This window comes from Gorilla gorilla, chromosome 10 (genome assembly GCF_029281585.2).
Source record: "Gorilla gorilla gorilla isolate KB3781 chromosome 10, NHGRI_mGorGor1-v2.1_pri, whole genome shotgun sequence".
In the NCBI taxonomy this organism is placed as follows: domain Eukaryota; kingdom Metazoa; phylum Chordata; class Mammalia; order Primates; family Hominidae; genus Gorilla; species Gorilla gorilla.
This window is the reverse complement of record NC_073234.2, coordinates 140,545,559-140,560,716: the sequence shown is the minus strand read 5'-3', so window position 1 is coordinate 140,560,716 and position 15,158 is coordinate 140,545,559. Positions and strand designations below refer to the sequence as shown.

The 15,158-nt window shown below is 51.8% G+C and overlaps 1 protein-coding gene across 3 annotated transcripts in view; it reads right to left on the bottom strand.

Moving 5' to 3' along the window:
- AACS (acetoacetyl-CoA synthetase) overlaps positions 1-15,158 on the bottom strand; it is a 77,971-nt gene that overhangs the window by 40,863 nt on the left and 21,950 nt on the right. For all 3 annotated transcript variants that reach the window (XM_031000692.3, XM_031000693.3, XM_063694488.1), the window contains exon 5: positions 10,963-11,060. In XM_031000692.3, the coding sequence (XP_030856552.2) occupies positions 10,963-11,060 (98 nt within the window). The remainder of the gene's footprint in view (positions 1-10,962; positions 11,061-15,158) is intronic.

The window sequence follows — 15,158 nt, the reverse complement described above, 5'->3', positions numbered from 1 at the left end:
AAACGGCAAAAACCTTCAGTAGCCAATAGGACCACTGCATTTCACGGGAGAGAAAGGGCAACATCATCAGTGCATGACCAGGTCCCTGTGTCCCCAGCACCCGTAGCCAATAAAGAAAGTCGATGAGGCCGGGCGCGCTGGCTCACACCTGTAATCCAAGCACTTTGAGAGGCCGAGGCAGGTGAATCACTTGAGGTCAGGAGTTCAAGACTAGCTGGCCAATATGGTGAAACCCCATCTCTACTAAAAATACAAAAATTAGCCAGGCATGGTGACACATGCCTGTGGCCCCAGCTACTTCAGAGGCTGACGCAGGAGAATCGCTTGAACCTAGGAGGCGGAGGCTGCAGTGAGCCGAGATCGTGCCATTGCACTCCAGCCTGGGCAACAGAGCAAGATTCTGTTTGTTTGTTTTTTTTTTTAAAAAAAAAAAAAAAAAGGCAGGCATGGTGGCTTACACCTGTAATCCCAGCACTTTGGGAGGCTGAGGTGGGCGGATCATGAGGTCAGGAGTTCAAGACCAGCCTGACCAACATGGTGAAACCCCATCTCTACTAAAAATACAAAAATTACCCAGGCATGGTGGCACGCGCCTGTAGTCCCATCTACTCATGAGGCTAAGGCAGGAGAATCGCTTGAACCTGGGAGGCGGAGGTTGCAGTGAACCAAGGTAGTGCCACTGCACTCCACCCTGGGTGACAGAGTGAGACTCCATCTCAAAAAAAAAAAAAAAAAAAAAAGTTGATCAAAGCACAACTTATATCTGAGAACAACCACTATGCCAAGGAAGGCATCAATATCAAGAAATACCAGAAGTATTTACAGACATATACTGAAATAGGAAGAGTATAGAGTGTGTGTTTGCACTACCAAAAAGATTCCCCACTTTACAGAAAGAGCCTGTTAGCACAGCTCTGCTAGTGTATACAAAAGAAGATTCATCTTCCAAAGAGGCCACAACAGCAAAGCAAAGTGGCCCCATATTTTGGTTCTCGGAATCTTCAATTAAAGAGGAACCTGAATCCTCCAAGCAGTGCATTTATGCCAACCAATGGCATAAGCCTACACGTGCATACACTAGTTAATGAGCTGCATCTTAAAAGGCAGGATCACCACACCCATGTCTCTGGTCTGTACTGCACGTGGAGTCTGCAGTCCAGCCAAGGGCATTGCTTTCCTGAAACAGGGGATTCCTCCCATGCAGGCATGGGCTTGTTCTTGGAACTCATAACATTCACTGACACTCCCTGAGTGTTAGTCCAGATTATTAATTATTAACAGATTATTAATGTTAGTAACAGATTAAAGCACTCTCAGACAAGGCTTCTATTCACTTCCCTCCTGGCCATCCTCAAGGTTACACTGTGTTAAGAGACTGCCATCTGCAAACATGGGTAGCCATCGCCCAGATGGCTGCTATTCCCTCGCACATGAGCCTGATGCAAGCAGTTCAAGACCAACACCTAGGGCTACCCCCAGGGCACATACAGTGGCCCCAGAACCTCTGAGTAAGGACTTCACAGCACAGGGATCTCCACCCTGGCTGCCTGGTAGCACCGCCTGCAGTGGGACTATTAAGTTAATTAAGCTCATTAGGATAACTAATTAACGGGTCAGGAGCGGCGGGCATTTGTTTTCAGAGCTCCCTGGTGACTCTTAGCAGGGAAGCAGAAACGCTGACTCTGCGGGAGTCTAAGGGGCAGAGTGTTGTGGGAGGGAGGCTGGGCAGCTCAAAGTGTGGTCCCCCAGGCAGCCAGTCAGCCTCACCTGGGGCCCCAGACCTAATGAATTGGAAACTCTGCAGGAGACCCAGCAATCTGTTCTCACCAGCCATCCAGATGATCCTGAGGTGTGATAAAATTTGAGAATCTCTGTGCTAAGAGTTCTAAGATTCAGAGTTTACTCAACACTGTCCAATTTCCCCAACTAGAAGCTGAATTAACAGAGAAGAGTAGGGAGTAGAAAGCATTTGTTTATTCCATGTGCTAGGTGCCAGGCACCGTGCCAGGGAACCAGACAGACAGGGTTCCCACTCCCCAGAACATACGATCTATCAGAAACACAACAGGAAAACAATTGCAAATGTTATTGTTTTCCATTTCCAATGTTTTCAGTAAACTACACTCAAAATTAGGTAGCCAGGGAAAGAAAAAGAGAGAAGGAATTAAATCCATAAGGAAAAACTAATGATGGACTTGACCAGCAAAACCAAAATTGTTTTTCCAAAACAACCAATAACATAAGCTTCTTAGCAGGCATGGTGGCTCGTGCCTGTAATCCCAACACTTTGGGAGACGAGCTTGGACAGCTACAAAAAAATTATTTTATTAAATTAGCAGGGCACCTGTAATCCCAGCTACGTGGGAGGCTGAGTGGGGAGGATTGCTTGAGCCCAGGAGCTCGAGGCTGCAGTGAACTATGTTCGCACCACTGTACTCCAGCCTGGGCAACAGAGAAAGACCCTGTCTTAAAATAAAATAAAAGTAAGCTTCCTGAAAAATCTGATCAAGAAGAAACCTAGCATTTCAGCCGGGCACAGTGGCTCACGCCTGTAATCCCAGCACTTCGGGAGGCCGAGGCGGGCAGATCACTTGAGGTCAGGAGTTTGAGACCAGCCTAACCAAAATTAAGAAACCCCATCTCTACTAAAAATAGAAAAATTAGCCAGACACGGTGGCCCATGCCTATAATCCCTGCTACTCGGGAGGCTGAGGCAGGAGAATCGCTTGAGCCCGGGAGGCAGAGGTTGCAGTGAGCTGAGATCATGCGGCCTAGGTGATAAAGCGAGACTCCATCTCAAACAAACAAACAAACAAACAAAAAAGGAAACCTAACATTTCCAGTTACCCCTTGTAGAACACTTACTGTGTGTCAGGTGCTGCCCTAAGCACTGGACCGATATTTGCTCATTTACTGCTCAGAATGACCTTGGACATGGGTGCCCTTATCACCCTCATATTGCAGGTGACTAAGCTGAAGCATGTGGCCTCTCAAAATTAGAAATCACACTTGACTACAGAATAAAAGATTCATGAGCCAGAAAACAATGTTTAATAGATTTTGAAATCCAGATAGAATGGATGACTTCTCAAGAAAATATAAATTACCAAAATTTATTCAAAAAGCAGCACCACAGCTGAAGTGACAAAGGTCTACCTCCTCCAGGGACACCAGGGTGGGCAGCTCTGCAGGCGAGCACCACCAAGTCTCTGTAAGCTACAGCATCCCTTCTGTGTAAGCCATTACAGAAGTCAGAGAAAGACAGGAAACACACAAACCAAAAGAGAGAGAGATTACAGACCAACGTTATTGACTACAGCAACAGGCTAACGGAGGGGGAAATCGCATGATTATCTTGGAAGCTTCTGATAAAAGGCAACATGCTTTCCAAACCCACGCTTTAATCAACTGGAAACTGAAGGATACTTCCTCACTGACAAAAGGTATCTGGCAGACACCTGACGGCACATTTCGCACTTGGTAAAAGATAAGATGTCCAGTGAGAAAAGGACATGCAAGATGCCCACCCCCAGCCCACCTGCACCTGTGCTGAACACCCCCACCTACGTCCCGGGGTGGGAACTAGAAACAGTTTGCCCCCTGCACACAATGGGAACAGCTGCACACAAAATCTGTGAAAGTCACCAGAAAAACCACTAGAACAAATCAGTTAGGCAAGGTGGCCACATATAACTCAATCCAGCAAAATAAATAGTGGTGTTAAACCCCAGCAATACAGTTTGAAAAGGTAATGAGGGCCAGGAGCGGTGGCTCACGCCTGTACACCCAACACTGGGAGGCCAAGGCGGGTGGATCACTTGAGGATCAGGAGTTCAAGACCAGCCTGGCCAACATGGTGAAACCCCATCTCTACTAAAAATACAAAAATTGGCCGGGCGTGGTGGCGCACGCCTGTAGTCTCAGCTACTTGGAAGGCTGAGGCAGGAGAATGACTTGAACCTGGGAGGCAGAGGTTGCAGTGAGCTGAGATCATGCCACTGCACTCCAGCCTGGGTGACAGACTGAGTCTCTGTCTCAGAAAAAAAAAAAAAAAGGTAATGAGAAAAACAGAACAAAAGAAAATGAGAAAGTCACTAAAGGATTTTTTTTTTTTAGACAGGGTTCTGCCCTGTCACCCAGGCTAGAGTACAGTAGACAGATCACAGTTCACTCAGACTCAACCTCCCGGGCTCAGGATCAGGCTGTGTGCCACCACACCCAGCTAATTTATTTCTTTTTTGTAGAGATGGAGTTTTGCCATGTTGCCCAGGCTGCTCTCAAACTCCGGGACTCAAGTGATCCATCCGCCTCAGCCTCCCAAAGTGCTGGGATTACAGGTGTAAGCTACCCAGCCCAGCCCTCTAAAGAATATTTAATCTGGGAGAGAGACAGAAACAAACACTGGTTCGGATCCACTTGTTAAAGGGTGTGTACTGGATAGTAGAAAGGTGATGAAAGTTAAAAAAGAAAGAAAAGAAAAAGATAAAAAGGTGTACAGTAGAGAGAAGCAGAAACGAGACTGGTCGGAAGCTACTACGACGGCACACGTGAGAGATGGCAGTGCCTAGGCGGGGTCACAGAGGAACCAAGGAACCGTTCAATCAAACGTATGAAGGAGGACAGTGGAGAGGCGGCAAGAACAGCCAACGGTAGGGAAGGGAGTGAAAGGGTGTGGGGCACAGCCCGAGCTCCTGGTTTGGCAAGGTTGTAGTGGCGGGGGTTACTGAGATGGGGCTCCCCCTGGGGACTTGTGAGCTCCTCTGGGGCTCCCTGAGTCTTGAGAACTTCTGGCAGCCCCGCCAGTGCTGACTGGACAGGGGGAAGGAAGGCTGAAGTGCTCTCAGGATGCACAGTCATGACAGGAAGGAGGGGTCTTCCTCCAGCTGAACACCTTGGCCACTGCGGAAGGCACGGGAGGAGGTGCAGACCGAGCCAAGCTTCTCTCTAGTCCCGCCACTTCCTCTGCCCCTCAGCAAAGTTCACGGCAGGCGGGTGAGGGACAAGGGAATGACTGTGACATTATTACAGAGACGCCCTTGGAGCTGCCCCAATGCACTTTTTTTTTTTTTAAGAAAACCATTAAGTAAAACATTGGCCAACTTCAGCATCAGTTTAAAAAAAGTGCATGGGACATACAGGTAACAGGGACTTGGCCCCTGGCCTCAGGACATCAGGCCTTTGGTCACCGTCCACCTCCTCCCTCCTCCATTTCAAGGGTACCCCCGGTACCCTTTCCTCAGTGACACCCTTGGTGGACAAAGACTATTTCCTACTACTTCTTCTTCTGCTCTAAACTGCTACACAGAGGTGGCTGCAGAAAGCTCCAAAATGGTGCCCCCCAGGAGTCCTGCAGCAACAGGCCAAGTCTGCAGGCAGGTGGCACCCCGGTCCCACCAGCATTTACTCCACAGGCCACCAGGGCTGGCGCTCCTTGGGTCTGATGCTAACATACACCCTGCCCAAATCCATCAGAAGAAGATAATGTCCAGAAATGGCCCTTCCTGGCACCAAACCCTCCTGGACTGAGAATGCCACCCCTTCCTCCTCCCCAGCCACTTCTGATGGGCAGGAGACTGGGACAGAAGCATCCAGGAGAGAAGTCTTCACCCCCTAGACCAGCGCCTGGGCACTGGCACTAGAACAAGGCATCTAAACAGAAGCTCACCCCCAGCCAGGCAAGCCCCTCTTCCCCATTCTCAGTGCCCAGATGCACCCCCCGAGAGCAAGTGCCTGCCCTTCCTGGAAAGACACCACGTCCACTTAACTAAGTGCATGCACAGCGATTTCTCAGACTCTTTCATGTCCTGCTGGGACTTGGGTGTCCCTCTGTTTACTTCTGACGCTGTCTCTATGCAAATATCAAGGTAACACATTCAACCTACTCTAAGGCCATGGTCCTTACTCCTCCCTTTCCTGGCCGCATGGCCCTGGACAAGGTATCCCTGCACCTGGCTCCCTCCAGCCCCAGCCACCCCTTATGCAAAGTGAGTCCCAACACTCCTGACACCCAAGCTCCCTCACCCACAGGTAAGGGGCCTGTCCAGACCTTGGCTGTGGCGAACACACAAACCACAAATGGCATGTCTACACTGGCGCTCTCTCTGTGCCCAGGATTCTAAGATGGACCGAGAGTTCTTGGTTTAGTGGGGAAGAAATGATTGCCAGTAAAACATATTGAGCATTTACTGAATGCTTACTATGTGCCAGGCCCCAGTCTGAGCTCATTAGAGGCACTTACTGCCCTTCACAGCCTTAAGAGAGGGGCAATAAGGCCGGGCACAGTGGCTCATGCCTGTAATCCCAGCACTTTGCATCACGAGGTCAGGAGATCGAGACCAGCCTGGCTAACATGGTGAAACCCCGTCTCTACTAAAAATACAAAAAATTAGCCGGATATGGTGGCAGGCGCCTGTAGTCCCAGCTACTTGGGAGGCTAAGGCAGGAGAATGGTGTGAACCCAGGAGGTGGAGCTTGCAGTGAGCCGAGATCGCGCCACTGCACTCCAGCTTGGGAGACAGAGTGAGACTCCATCTCAAAAAAAAAAAAAAAGGGGGGGGGGGCAATAGTATCCACTCCCTATCCCTGATAAGGCAGGAACGGGGTGAGTGACTTGCCCAAAGCCTCACAACTGGCCAGAGGCATGGCTGGGCTGCAGCCTGGCTTGTCTGATGTGGGCGCTGCTGCTCCTCACCACTGTGCTGGCTCCACTCAGAAAACACTAATACCGTACATGGAACAGAAAATCAAAACAGCAGAACAGATTCGGGTGCTGAGATACTGCAGCAGACTGAATCAGGAGGAAGAGGAGGAAACCCAGAAAGCCGCTGGAGTCAGCATCTCCAAAGCCCAGCGTCAAGAATAAGCAGGTCCCACAGGGTAGGCGGGAGGGAGAAGAGGCTGTTCTGAACAGAGGACATAGAGATCAACACCCAGGGGCAGGTGGAGTGGGGCCCAGAGGAAGACCTGCCAGGAAGCCTGAGGCCAGGGAAGAAACAGAGAGAGCCAGCCTGGGAGAGCCCCGGAGGGCAGCAGAGAATTTCCACAAGGAAACTGGGATCTCAGAGAACCAGCCCAGTACAGGGTGACCAGGATCTCAAGGTGAAAGCACTGAGCCTGCCAGTGATCTGGGGCTCAAATACCACAGGACCCCAGGCACAGTGACAGTGATCAGGCTACAAAGACGAGTGTTTCTGAATCAGAGGTCTGGCCCCTAGCCCCATGAAAGACTCAGGGGTCCTCTGACACAGCTGAAGTTTTCCTGGCTGGACCAGCAGGGATCAAGATCTCGAGCATCCAAAACCAGCTGTCAGCCTGTCCTGGCCCAGGAGAGCTGCTCGAGGACGGCTTTCATGTTGCAACAAAACAAACACACCTATGAACATGTGTCTGACCTGAATACGGTGCTTAGCAACCAATCAAGCATTGAAACCAACAGCCGGTGTTGAATCATGCTGACAGCCACCCAGAGCGAGCGAGAATGGCTGTCCTATTTACACACACACACACACACACACACACACACGGCCACCTGATGGCACTTCAGGAGGACAAGGCCTGCAGGCTACAGGCTGGGCTCTCTGGTGTGCAGGGATCAGAGGGTGGCCTTCCCTGACATCTCTGAAAATGGCAAAGGCTCAAAGGTAAACAGTGAAACAAAAAACCCAAAGCCATCAAAAGACTCAGGACCTAGAGATCTTGCTGGGGCTGGAAAGGTTGGGAACCCTTAGAACAGAGCACTTCCCCAACCTGGCGATGCCCTCCGAGCCCAAAAGCATTAGTAAGGCAAGCTGAGATGCCCAGGCAGCCAGCAGAGAGCAGGCAGAAGGAGGTGGGCAGCAGTGGGAGAGAGCCCGCAATGGGTAGAAGTAAAGCACAGGGGAGTGACGGAGGCCAGAAACGCGTTCCCCCAGTGTCATCGAGTAAAGACGGATGCCCCAGCACTCCCTGGACAGCCCACTGCGGTCTGTGGCTCTGCAGCAGAGAGGGTCCCTTCAGCACCCAGCACAGCCAGCCGAGGAGCTCTCAGTGGACAGGCGTGTGAACCCACGAGTCCAACGGTGCGACTCCATCAACAGAGACCAGAAGTCAACACAGGATTTGTAGGAGAGTGGCAATTTCCCTTTACGATATTCTCTGAGATTCAAAGAAATATAATTTCAAAGCAAGAGAAAACATGATTCCAAAGGGAAGACATTCACGCTTCATTGCAGTTTCTGAAGAGCGCCCCTTACTGAAAACGGGGCACAGTCTGAAGTTTAACATGGTGATGCTGGAAATTAAAAACGGGATCTCTTTTTTAAGTAGAGATCTGCGAACCGATGCAGGAACTGTCCACGAGCCCAGAACCCATCAGCCTTGGCTCAGTTCCAGCCCCACCTCATCAGCAACTCCAGGAATTCATCCCTGTTAGTTTTAGCCCCTGAACAAGGATGGTAAATGGAGGTGAGCAGAGGCTTTGGCGCAGTCGACCTGTGCCAGGTCCTTACTCAACTCCGACAGCGGGTGTCCAGGTGTCTGTGGGACCAAGCGCTGTGAACATGGCATCCACGCAGGGCCTCCCACGCTGGGTGCATGCGGCCAGGAGTGCTGCCCAATAATGCCTGCCATGAAGCCACCAAATGCCAACAGACTCCCTGCCAACTGGCTGGATCTCGGTTCGAGTGCGAGTAACGTGCGTCACACACACCCCCAACTCCGGCAGGATGGAGTCTATACCTCAGACACTAGCAAAATGAGCGACAGAGAGAAGCGTCTCAGCAGGAGGGCAGGTGGCCCTGTTTTCTGACCTGAGACGTAGCCACAGGGCCTGGGACTGTTCACTTCCCAGAAGCTGCGGGAGCCATGGGGTGAGCAGAGCCATGCTGCCATCTAGTGCGCCCAGCAGCTCGGCCAGCACTTCCCACTCCAGAGGTGGCTCGGGGAGGCGGTGATTCCAGAAAACCCTGGACCAACCCCGGCCAGGAAGCAGTGTCCCCGCGACCATGTTTGCTACAGAGCCATGCATCCCTCCTGGGTCCTTCCAGGATGGGCAGATCCTGCCGGACTGGAGTCAGCGGGGAGTGACGTGCACAGGACAATGACCCAGCGAGGCTGGATGCAGCTGTGAGACAGGCTGGGGTCCAGCCCTGACACTGCAGCCATGCAGAGTCAGAGGCTCTCCCTCTCTCCACCCCCTGGCCTCAGACAAACCACCAAAGGCCGATTCCAGTTGCTCTGACATCACCTCTCCAGGGGGAGGAGGCTACACTCCAGCTCTGGGAGGCCATGATCACTCCCCTGCCACACACAGCTCTCCCAGCCTTTCACAACCCGTTTACAAAAGGTTAGTCATAATTTAACTCAAAACTCACTCATCTCCCGACTAGTTAAAACAGTAGCTAACACTTACTGGGCTGGCCTGGAGGGTCACACCCTGTCCCTGGCTCCACACAAACGTGGCTCCTGCCATCTGTGCAGTTGCACTAACACTGCTGCCATTCTCCCTCTGGGGACACCAGGGCACTTGCCCAAGGACACTGATCAAGGAAGCCACATGGAGCAGAGGCAGCCAGCCTGCCCGGCCTTGAGCACACCCTGCCATCCTGCCATCTCACCCTGGGGCCCTTCCCTCTGCCCTGGACAGCCTGGCTCAAGGTCAGCTGAGGGGTCTGAGTGTCCAGTCCAGGAATTCCACCCCTCCAGACCCTCCTACAAGGACACCATTGGCCCCAGCAGCCCAGGCAGCCCCCACAGAGGGCCCTAGGGACAGGAGAGGCCACAGGTTGAGTTTCTGTCTCAGGTCAGTCCCTGCTGACCTGGGGAGGTCCTAGGGTGAGATGGCCTGGGAAAGAACACAGTAAAGTTCCAGAAGGCAGGGCACGGCCATCCAGCCACACAGTACAGATCTACAAGGTGGCCACGCCCTCCCTGAACCCAGCAGGGCTCCATCATCAGCCCAGCTGGTGCTGCGGCCTGATGCAGGCCTCCGGGCCTGTGTCTGATCTCTCCTCCCATGGTGTGGAGAAAGGACACTCCTCCTCCAAAACCTTACTGAAAAAGCAAGCCTCTAAGTAGACATGATTTCTAAGCTCACACCCAAAAGCCTCACCTGTGGACAAGCACAGACACCAACTCCGGGCACTGGGTTTTAAAGGGCCAGCGGCTGCACCTGCAGCTGGTGCTGCTGACTGACGGATGGCACAGGGCCTGGCCCAGAACAGAGGCAGCTGGCACCAGGAGGAGCGGTCAGGGACACGGATGCTGCATGTCCTGTAACAGGGTCTCATGGCTCCTGAAGGTCCCTGACGCCCAAGGCTCTGCAGCCAGGAGAGGGCCCTGGCTGGGGAGTGGGGGCCCCAGGAAGACCCGCTCTGCAGCTGCTTCATTTGCCCCGTGGAAAGACCTATAGGCTGGGGGGCCCCAGTGGGGATCAGCACATGCTTCCGGCCCTGCCTGGGCCACTCTGGGCAGCTGGACACACCCTGGGGTGGTTTGGGGACAGAGAGGCCACCCTCCCGGAGTGCACACCCACAAGGCACGGGTCCAGAGGAAGGGGCTGGTAACAGCAGAAACCAACACAAGGAGGTCCTGGGGAACTTCTGCAGGCAGGACTTTGAGAACAAAAATCTAGAGAACTGTCTTCAGAGGACACACACTTAGCAAACCTCACGTGGTCACTAAATCCCAGGTGAGGAAGACAGGGCTCGACCTTACTAGACCTTAACAACACTGGGTGCTGCATACGCCACCTGCCCACGTCTTCGATGAACATGGCGAGGAGTGGGGGAACGTCAGGACTGCTTGAAAGGAAGAACCAGATGCAAGTCCTTCTGGCTTCTTTCCCCATAGAGGCAGCTGCAACGCCACCTCCTCCAGCTGGGCTCACGCTGCTGTCCGGCTCCCCTGGGAATTCAGCCCATGCAGCCCCTGCCTAGGATGCTCACAGGGCAAGGGGTGCCCCCTCTGTCACAGACCCTGACTCACATTCACACCGAAGTCCGGGGACGTGGAGCTCCAGATGGCACCAATGCTTGCTGCAGCCAGCATCGCCTTGACAGCGTGCTCACTGTTGGGTAAATAACCTGTGGAGAAAACACAGGAAGAAGCCTTGGGTTCAGGGTGTATGGGAGGTAGCAGATGTCCAAAAGGTTCCTCTGAGAGCCAAGGTCAGAGTGGGAAGGGGGCTGGCCTTGAACTGCCTGAGGATCCTGACCACCAGCCCCCGCCCAGATGAATCGCCTGCTGCCAGCCTGTCCACTCCCCACCAATCCATTCTCCATGCCCTGATGACAATGACCCCGTGGCCTCTCCTCCCTCTGCTCCCCATCCCTCCCTGGGATCTGGTCACAGCAGCCTTCTTCCGACTCCTCAGTTGTCCTAATCACCTCCTGCCTTTGCACAGCTGTCTGATCTGCTGAACACTCCTCCACGCACACCAGCAGTCTCCACTCAGTGTGCACTCATCCTGCAGCTCTTCACTCAAATGAAACTTCCTCAGAGCAGCCTTCTCCAAGGCTGTCTTGCCCCCAACCCAGTGAACTCAGGTCCCCCAACTAGTTACCTGCAAAGCACACTGTATTTCTCCTTCACCAAACTTAGCATAACTGCAAATGAATAATCACCTGTGTAACTGGCCGTCTAGTATCTGGTTCTCACATGAGGGCTGGGACTTTGCCTGTCTTGTTCTTTGCTTTACCAAATGCCTTTTACCATGCCCTGCACATCAAGGGTCCTCAGATATTTGCCGGCTGGCAGATGGATGGATGGATAGATGGAAGGAAAGAATAAAGGACAGACGGCTGGCAGATGGATGGATGGATGATGGATGAGGAATGATGAATGGAGGATGGATGGATGAATGAATGGACGGATGACAGATGGAGGACAGATAAATGGATGGAGAGATGGATGATGGGTGAATGGGTAGGTAGAGAGAAGAATGTATAGACAGTTGGATGGATGATGTATGAGGGATGATGAATGGAAGATGGATGGATGAATGGATAATGAGTGAAGGATAGATGAGTGGATGGAGAGATGGAAGATGGGTGAATGGGTAGGTAGAGAGAATAATGTATAGACAGTTGGATGGATGGATAGTTGGATGGATGGTGGATGAGGATGATGAATGGAAGATGGATGAATGGGTAGATGATGGGTGGAGGATAGATGAATGGATGGATAGATGGATGACAGATAAATGGGTAGGTGGAGAGAAGAATGTACAGACAGTTGGATGGATGGATGGTAGGATAAATGATGGATGAGGGATGATAAATGGAAGATGGATGGATGAATGGGTAGATGATGGGTAGAAGATAGATGAACGGATGGATGGATGGATGGGTAGGTGGGAGAAGAATGTGTAGACGGATGGATGGATAGTTGGATAAATGATGGATGAGGGATGATGAATGGAGGATGGATGGATGAATGGGTAGATGATGGGTGGAGGGTAGATGATGGGTGGAAGATAGATGAATGTATGGATGATGGGTAAATAGGTAGGTAGAGAGAAGAATGTATAGACGGATGGATGGATAGATGGATGGATGAATGATGGATGATAAATGGAAGATGGATGGATCAATGGGTAGATAATGGGTGGAGGATAGATGAGTGGATGGATGGGTAGGTGGAGAGAAGAATGTATAGACAGATGGATGGATGGATAGTTGGATGGATGATCTATGAGGGATGATGAATGGAGGATACATGGATGAATGGGTAGATGATGGGTGGAGGATAGATAAATGGATGAATAGATGGATAATGGGTAAATGGGTAGATGGAGAGAAGAATGTATAGACAGGATGGATGGATGATGGATAAATGATGGATGAGGGATGATAAATGGAAGATGGATGGATGAATGGGTAGATGATGGGTGGAGGATAGATGAATGGATGGATAGATGGATGACGGATGGATGGGTAGGTGGAGAGAAGGATGGATAGATGGATGGACAGATGGATGGACAGATGGATGGGTTGATGGATGGCTGCACAGACAGGTGGACTGGTGGATGGTTGGTTGGATGGATAGAGAGGAGAGGGAATGAAGAACACAAGCAGTACTGTCAAGAGCCATATTCAAGCCTATAAGGGGCAGAGGTCCTCAGGCCCTCCATCTCCTAGCAGGCTGGCTTTCATGACAACAGAGGCAGGGAATCCTCATGGCCACAGAGACTATGATCAATTAACCAGATCACTCTGCACATTCCAGAGGAAAGGACCTGTACAGTAGGGCAGAAGGCAGTCACGAGACGAAGGGCCACGACCAAGGCCTCATCAGAGCAAGGTGCAGCTACCCAGGTGTGCCCCCAGGGGTCCCCAGTCAGCTGGCTCCCTTTTTCCCTCCTTCTCCCCGCTGCAGTGGGTGTTTCTGTTTGTCTGGATTCACACGCGACTCCCCTGCTGGGCCATAAGCATCCAAGGGGCAGGGGTCACACCACCATGGGGTTCCACCCACATCCGGCAGATGGTTGGCATTTGCTGAGTTTGCAGCGAAGATGAGACTTGGCTATGAGTGTAAACTGAAGCATCTCAACACTGTCACCCCCAGGGTCAGGGCAGGACTCGGTGCCCAGGGGAGGCTGCTTAACCATCTGACTCCATGTGGCTGACAAGTGAGGAGGAGCTGGCCCTTCTCCCATGGTATATATCAGACGCCAACCCGGGGAACCACTTCACAGACAAAGGAAAACGGAGCTAGGCGCAGCTTTAACTCCATCTTTTGAAGACTCTAAAGCATCCAACCCCATTTTAATCATTTTCTAGTGTTTTCTGGAAAACTCAAAGTCCCAAATCCTAGTAACTATGATCAGGTCAAATCCGTATCCAACTGAGACCCACAAAATGGCTGGGGCACAAGGGACCAGCTCACCTCTGAAGGGTCCAGGGCATCGCGGCCAGGTGTCTCCTCAAAGAAAGCATAGCTCAGAGGGACCTTGGCTGTCCCCAATATAACCTGTTTTGTCTCTCCTTCACTCAGAAATGTTTGCTTCAAAAGAAGATTTTTTTAAATGAGAATTGGGAGGGAAGAAAAAAACCGGAAATAGAACATTTTGCATTCCTTTGCAAGACCTTAAAAGTGTACAGATTAAATCAGATGACCAAGAAGAACCCAAAAAGTGAGGTTGGCTTTGTGACTAGACGCAGTGGCTCATGCCTGTAATCCCAACACTTTAGGAGGCCATGGCAGGAGGATCTCTTGAGCCCAGAAGTTTGAGACCAGCCTGGACAACATAGCAAGACCCTGTCTCTACCAAAAATACAAAAATTAGCCAGGCATGGTGGCACGTGCCTGTAGTCCCAGCTACTCAGGAGGCTGAGGTAGGAGGATCCCTTGAGCCCAGGAGTTCGAGGCTGCAGTTGAGCCATGATCACGCCACTGCAGTCCAGCCTGGGCAACAGAGTGAGACCCTGTCTCAAAAAGAAAAAAAAAAAAAAAAAGTCTGCTCTGATGATCAGCCCAACACCCATAGTCATTCATTCAATAAACACTTCTTAAATGCTGCTAGGTGCCAGGCACTCTCTATGAAGATACAGCAGTGAGGAGAAAACAAAGCCCCTGCCCTCTAGTACGGAGAACACACGCACACAAACACACCAAGATCCCTGCAGGTTCAGGTGAGCCATGAGGACTATGATGAAAGCAGGTGCAGGAAGAGTGGGATGCATTTTTCGAAGGCTAACCAGGAACGGCCTCTGAGGAGGCAACCCCGACAAGCCAGGGTGAACCCTGAGGATAGGCCGAAGGAGAACAGGCCGCCAAGGGCTGAGACAGGAGGCAGCCGGCATGCCCATCGCTGGATTCCTTCCTAGTCAGCTACCAAACGCTGAGCACTAACTCCATGTCCAGTCCTGTTACTCAAGGGGGAGGCGGGGCAGGGTAGTGGGGCCCGGTGCACAGGATTCTTGGTCCAGCCACTTACTGCATTTATAGATGACAAGGCCGCCCAGCTCCTCCTGCCTCTTTGCAAACAAGCTGAACGGCAATTTGCAGTAAGTTCCCTCGGGAGAGGCACACCCGTGCCAAACACCAAGGCTCCAAAGCCCAAGCCCCTCCCCAGTGGCTTTTCCTGCCACCCGCCCCCTGTGGTCCTTGTCCGATGACATGGAGGGGAAAGGGAGGGAGGTCGGGAGCCCCAACCACCAGGGCTGCACTGGAAGATAAAT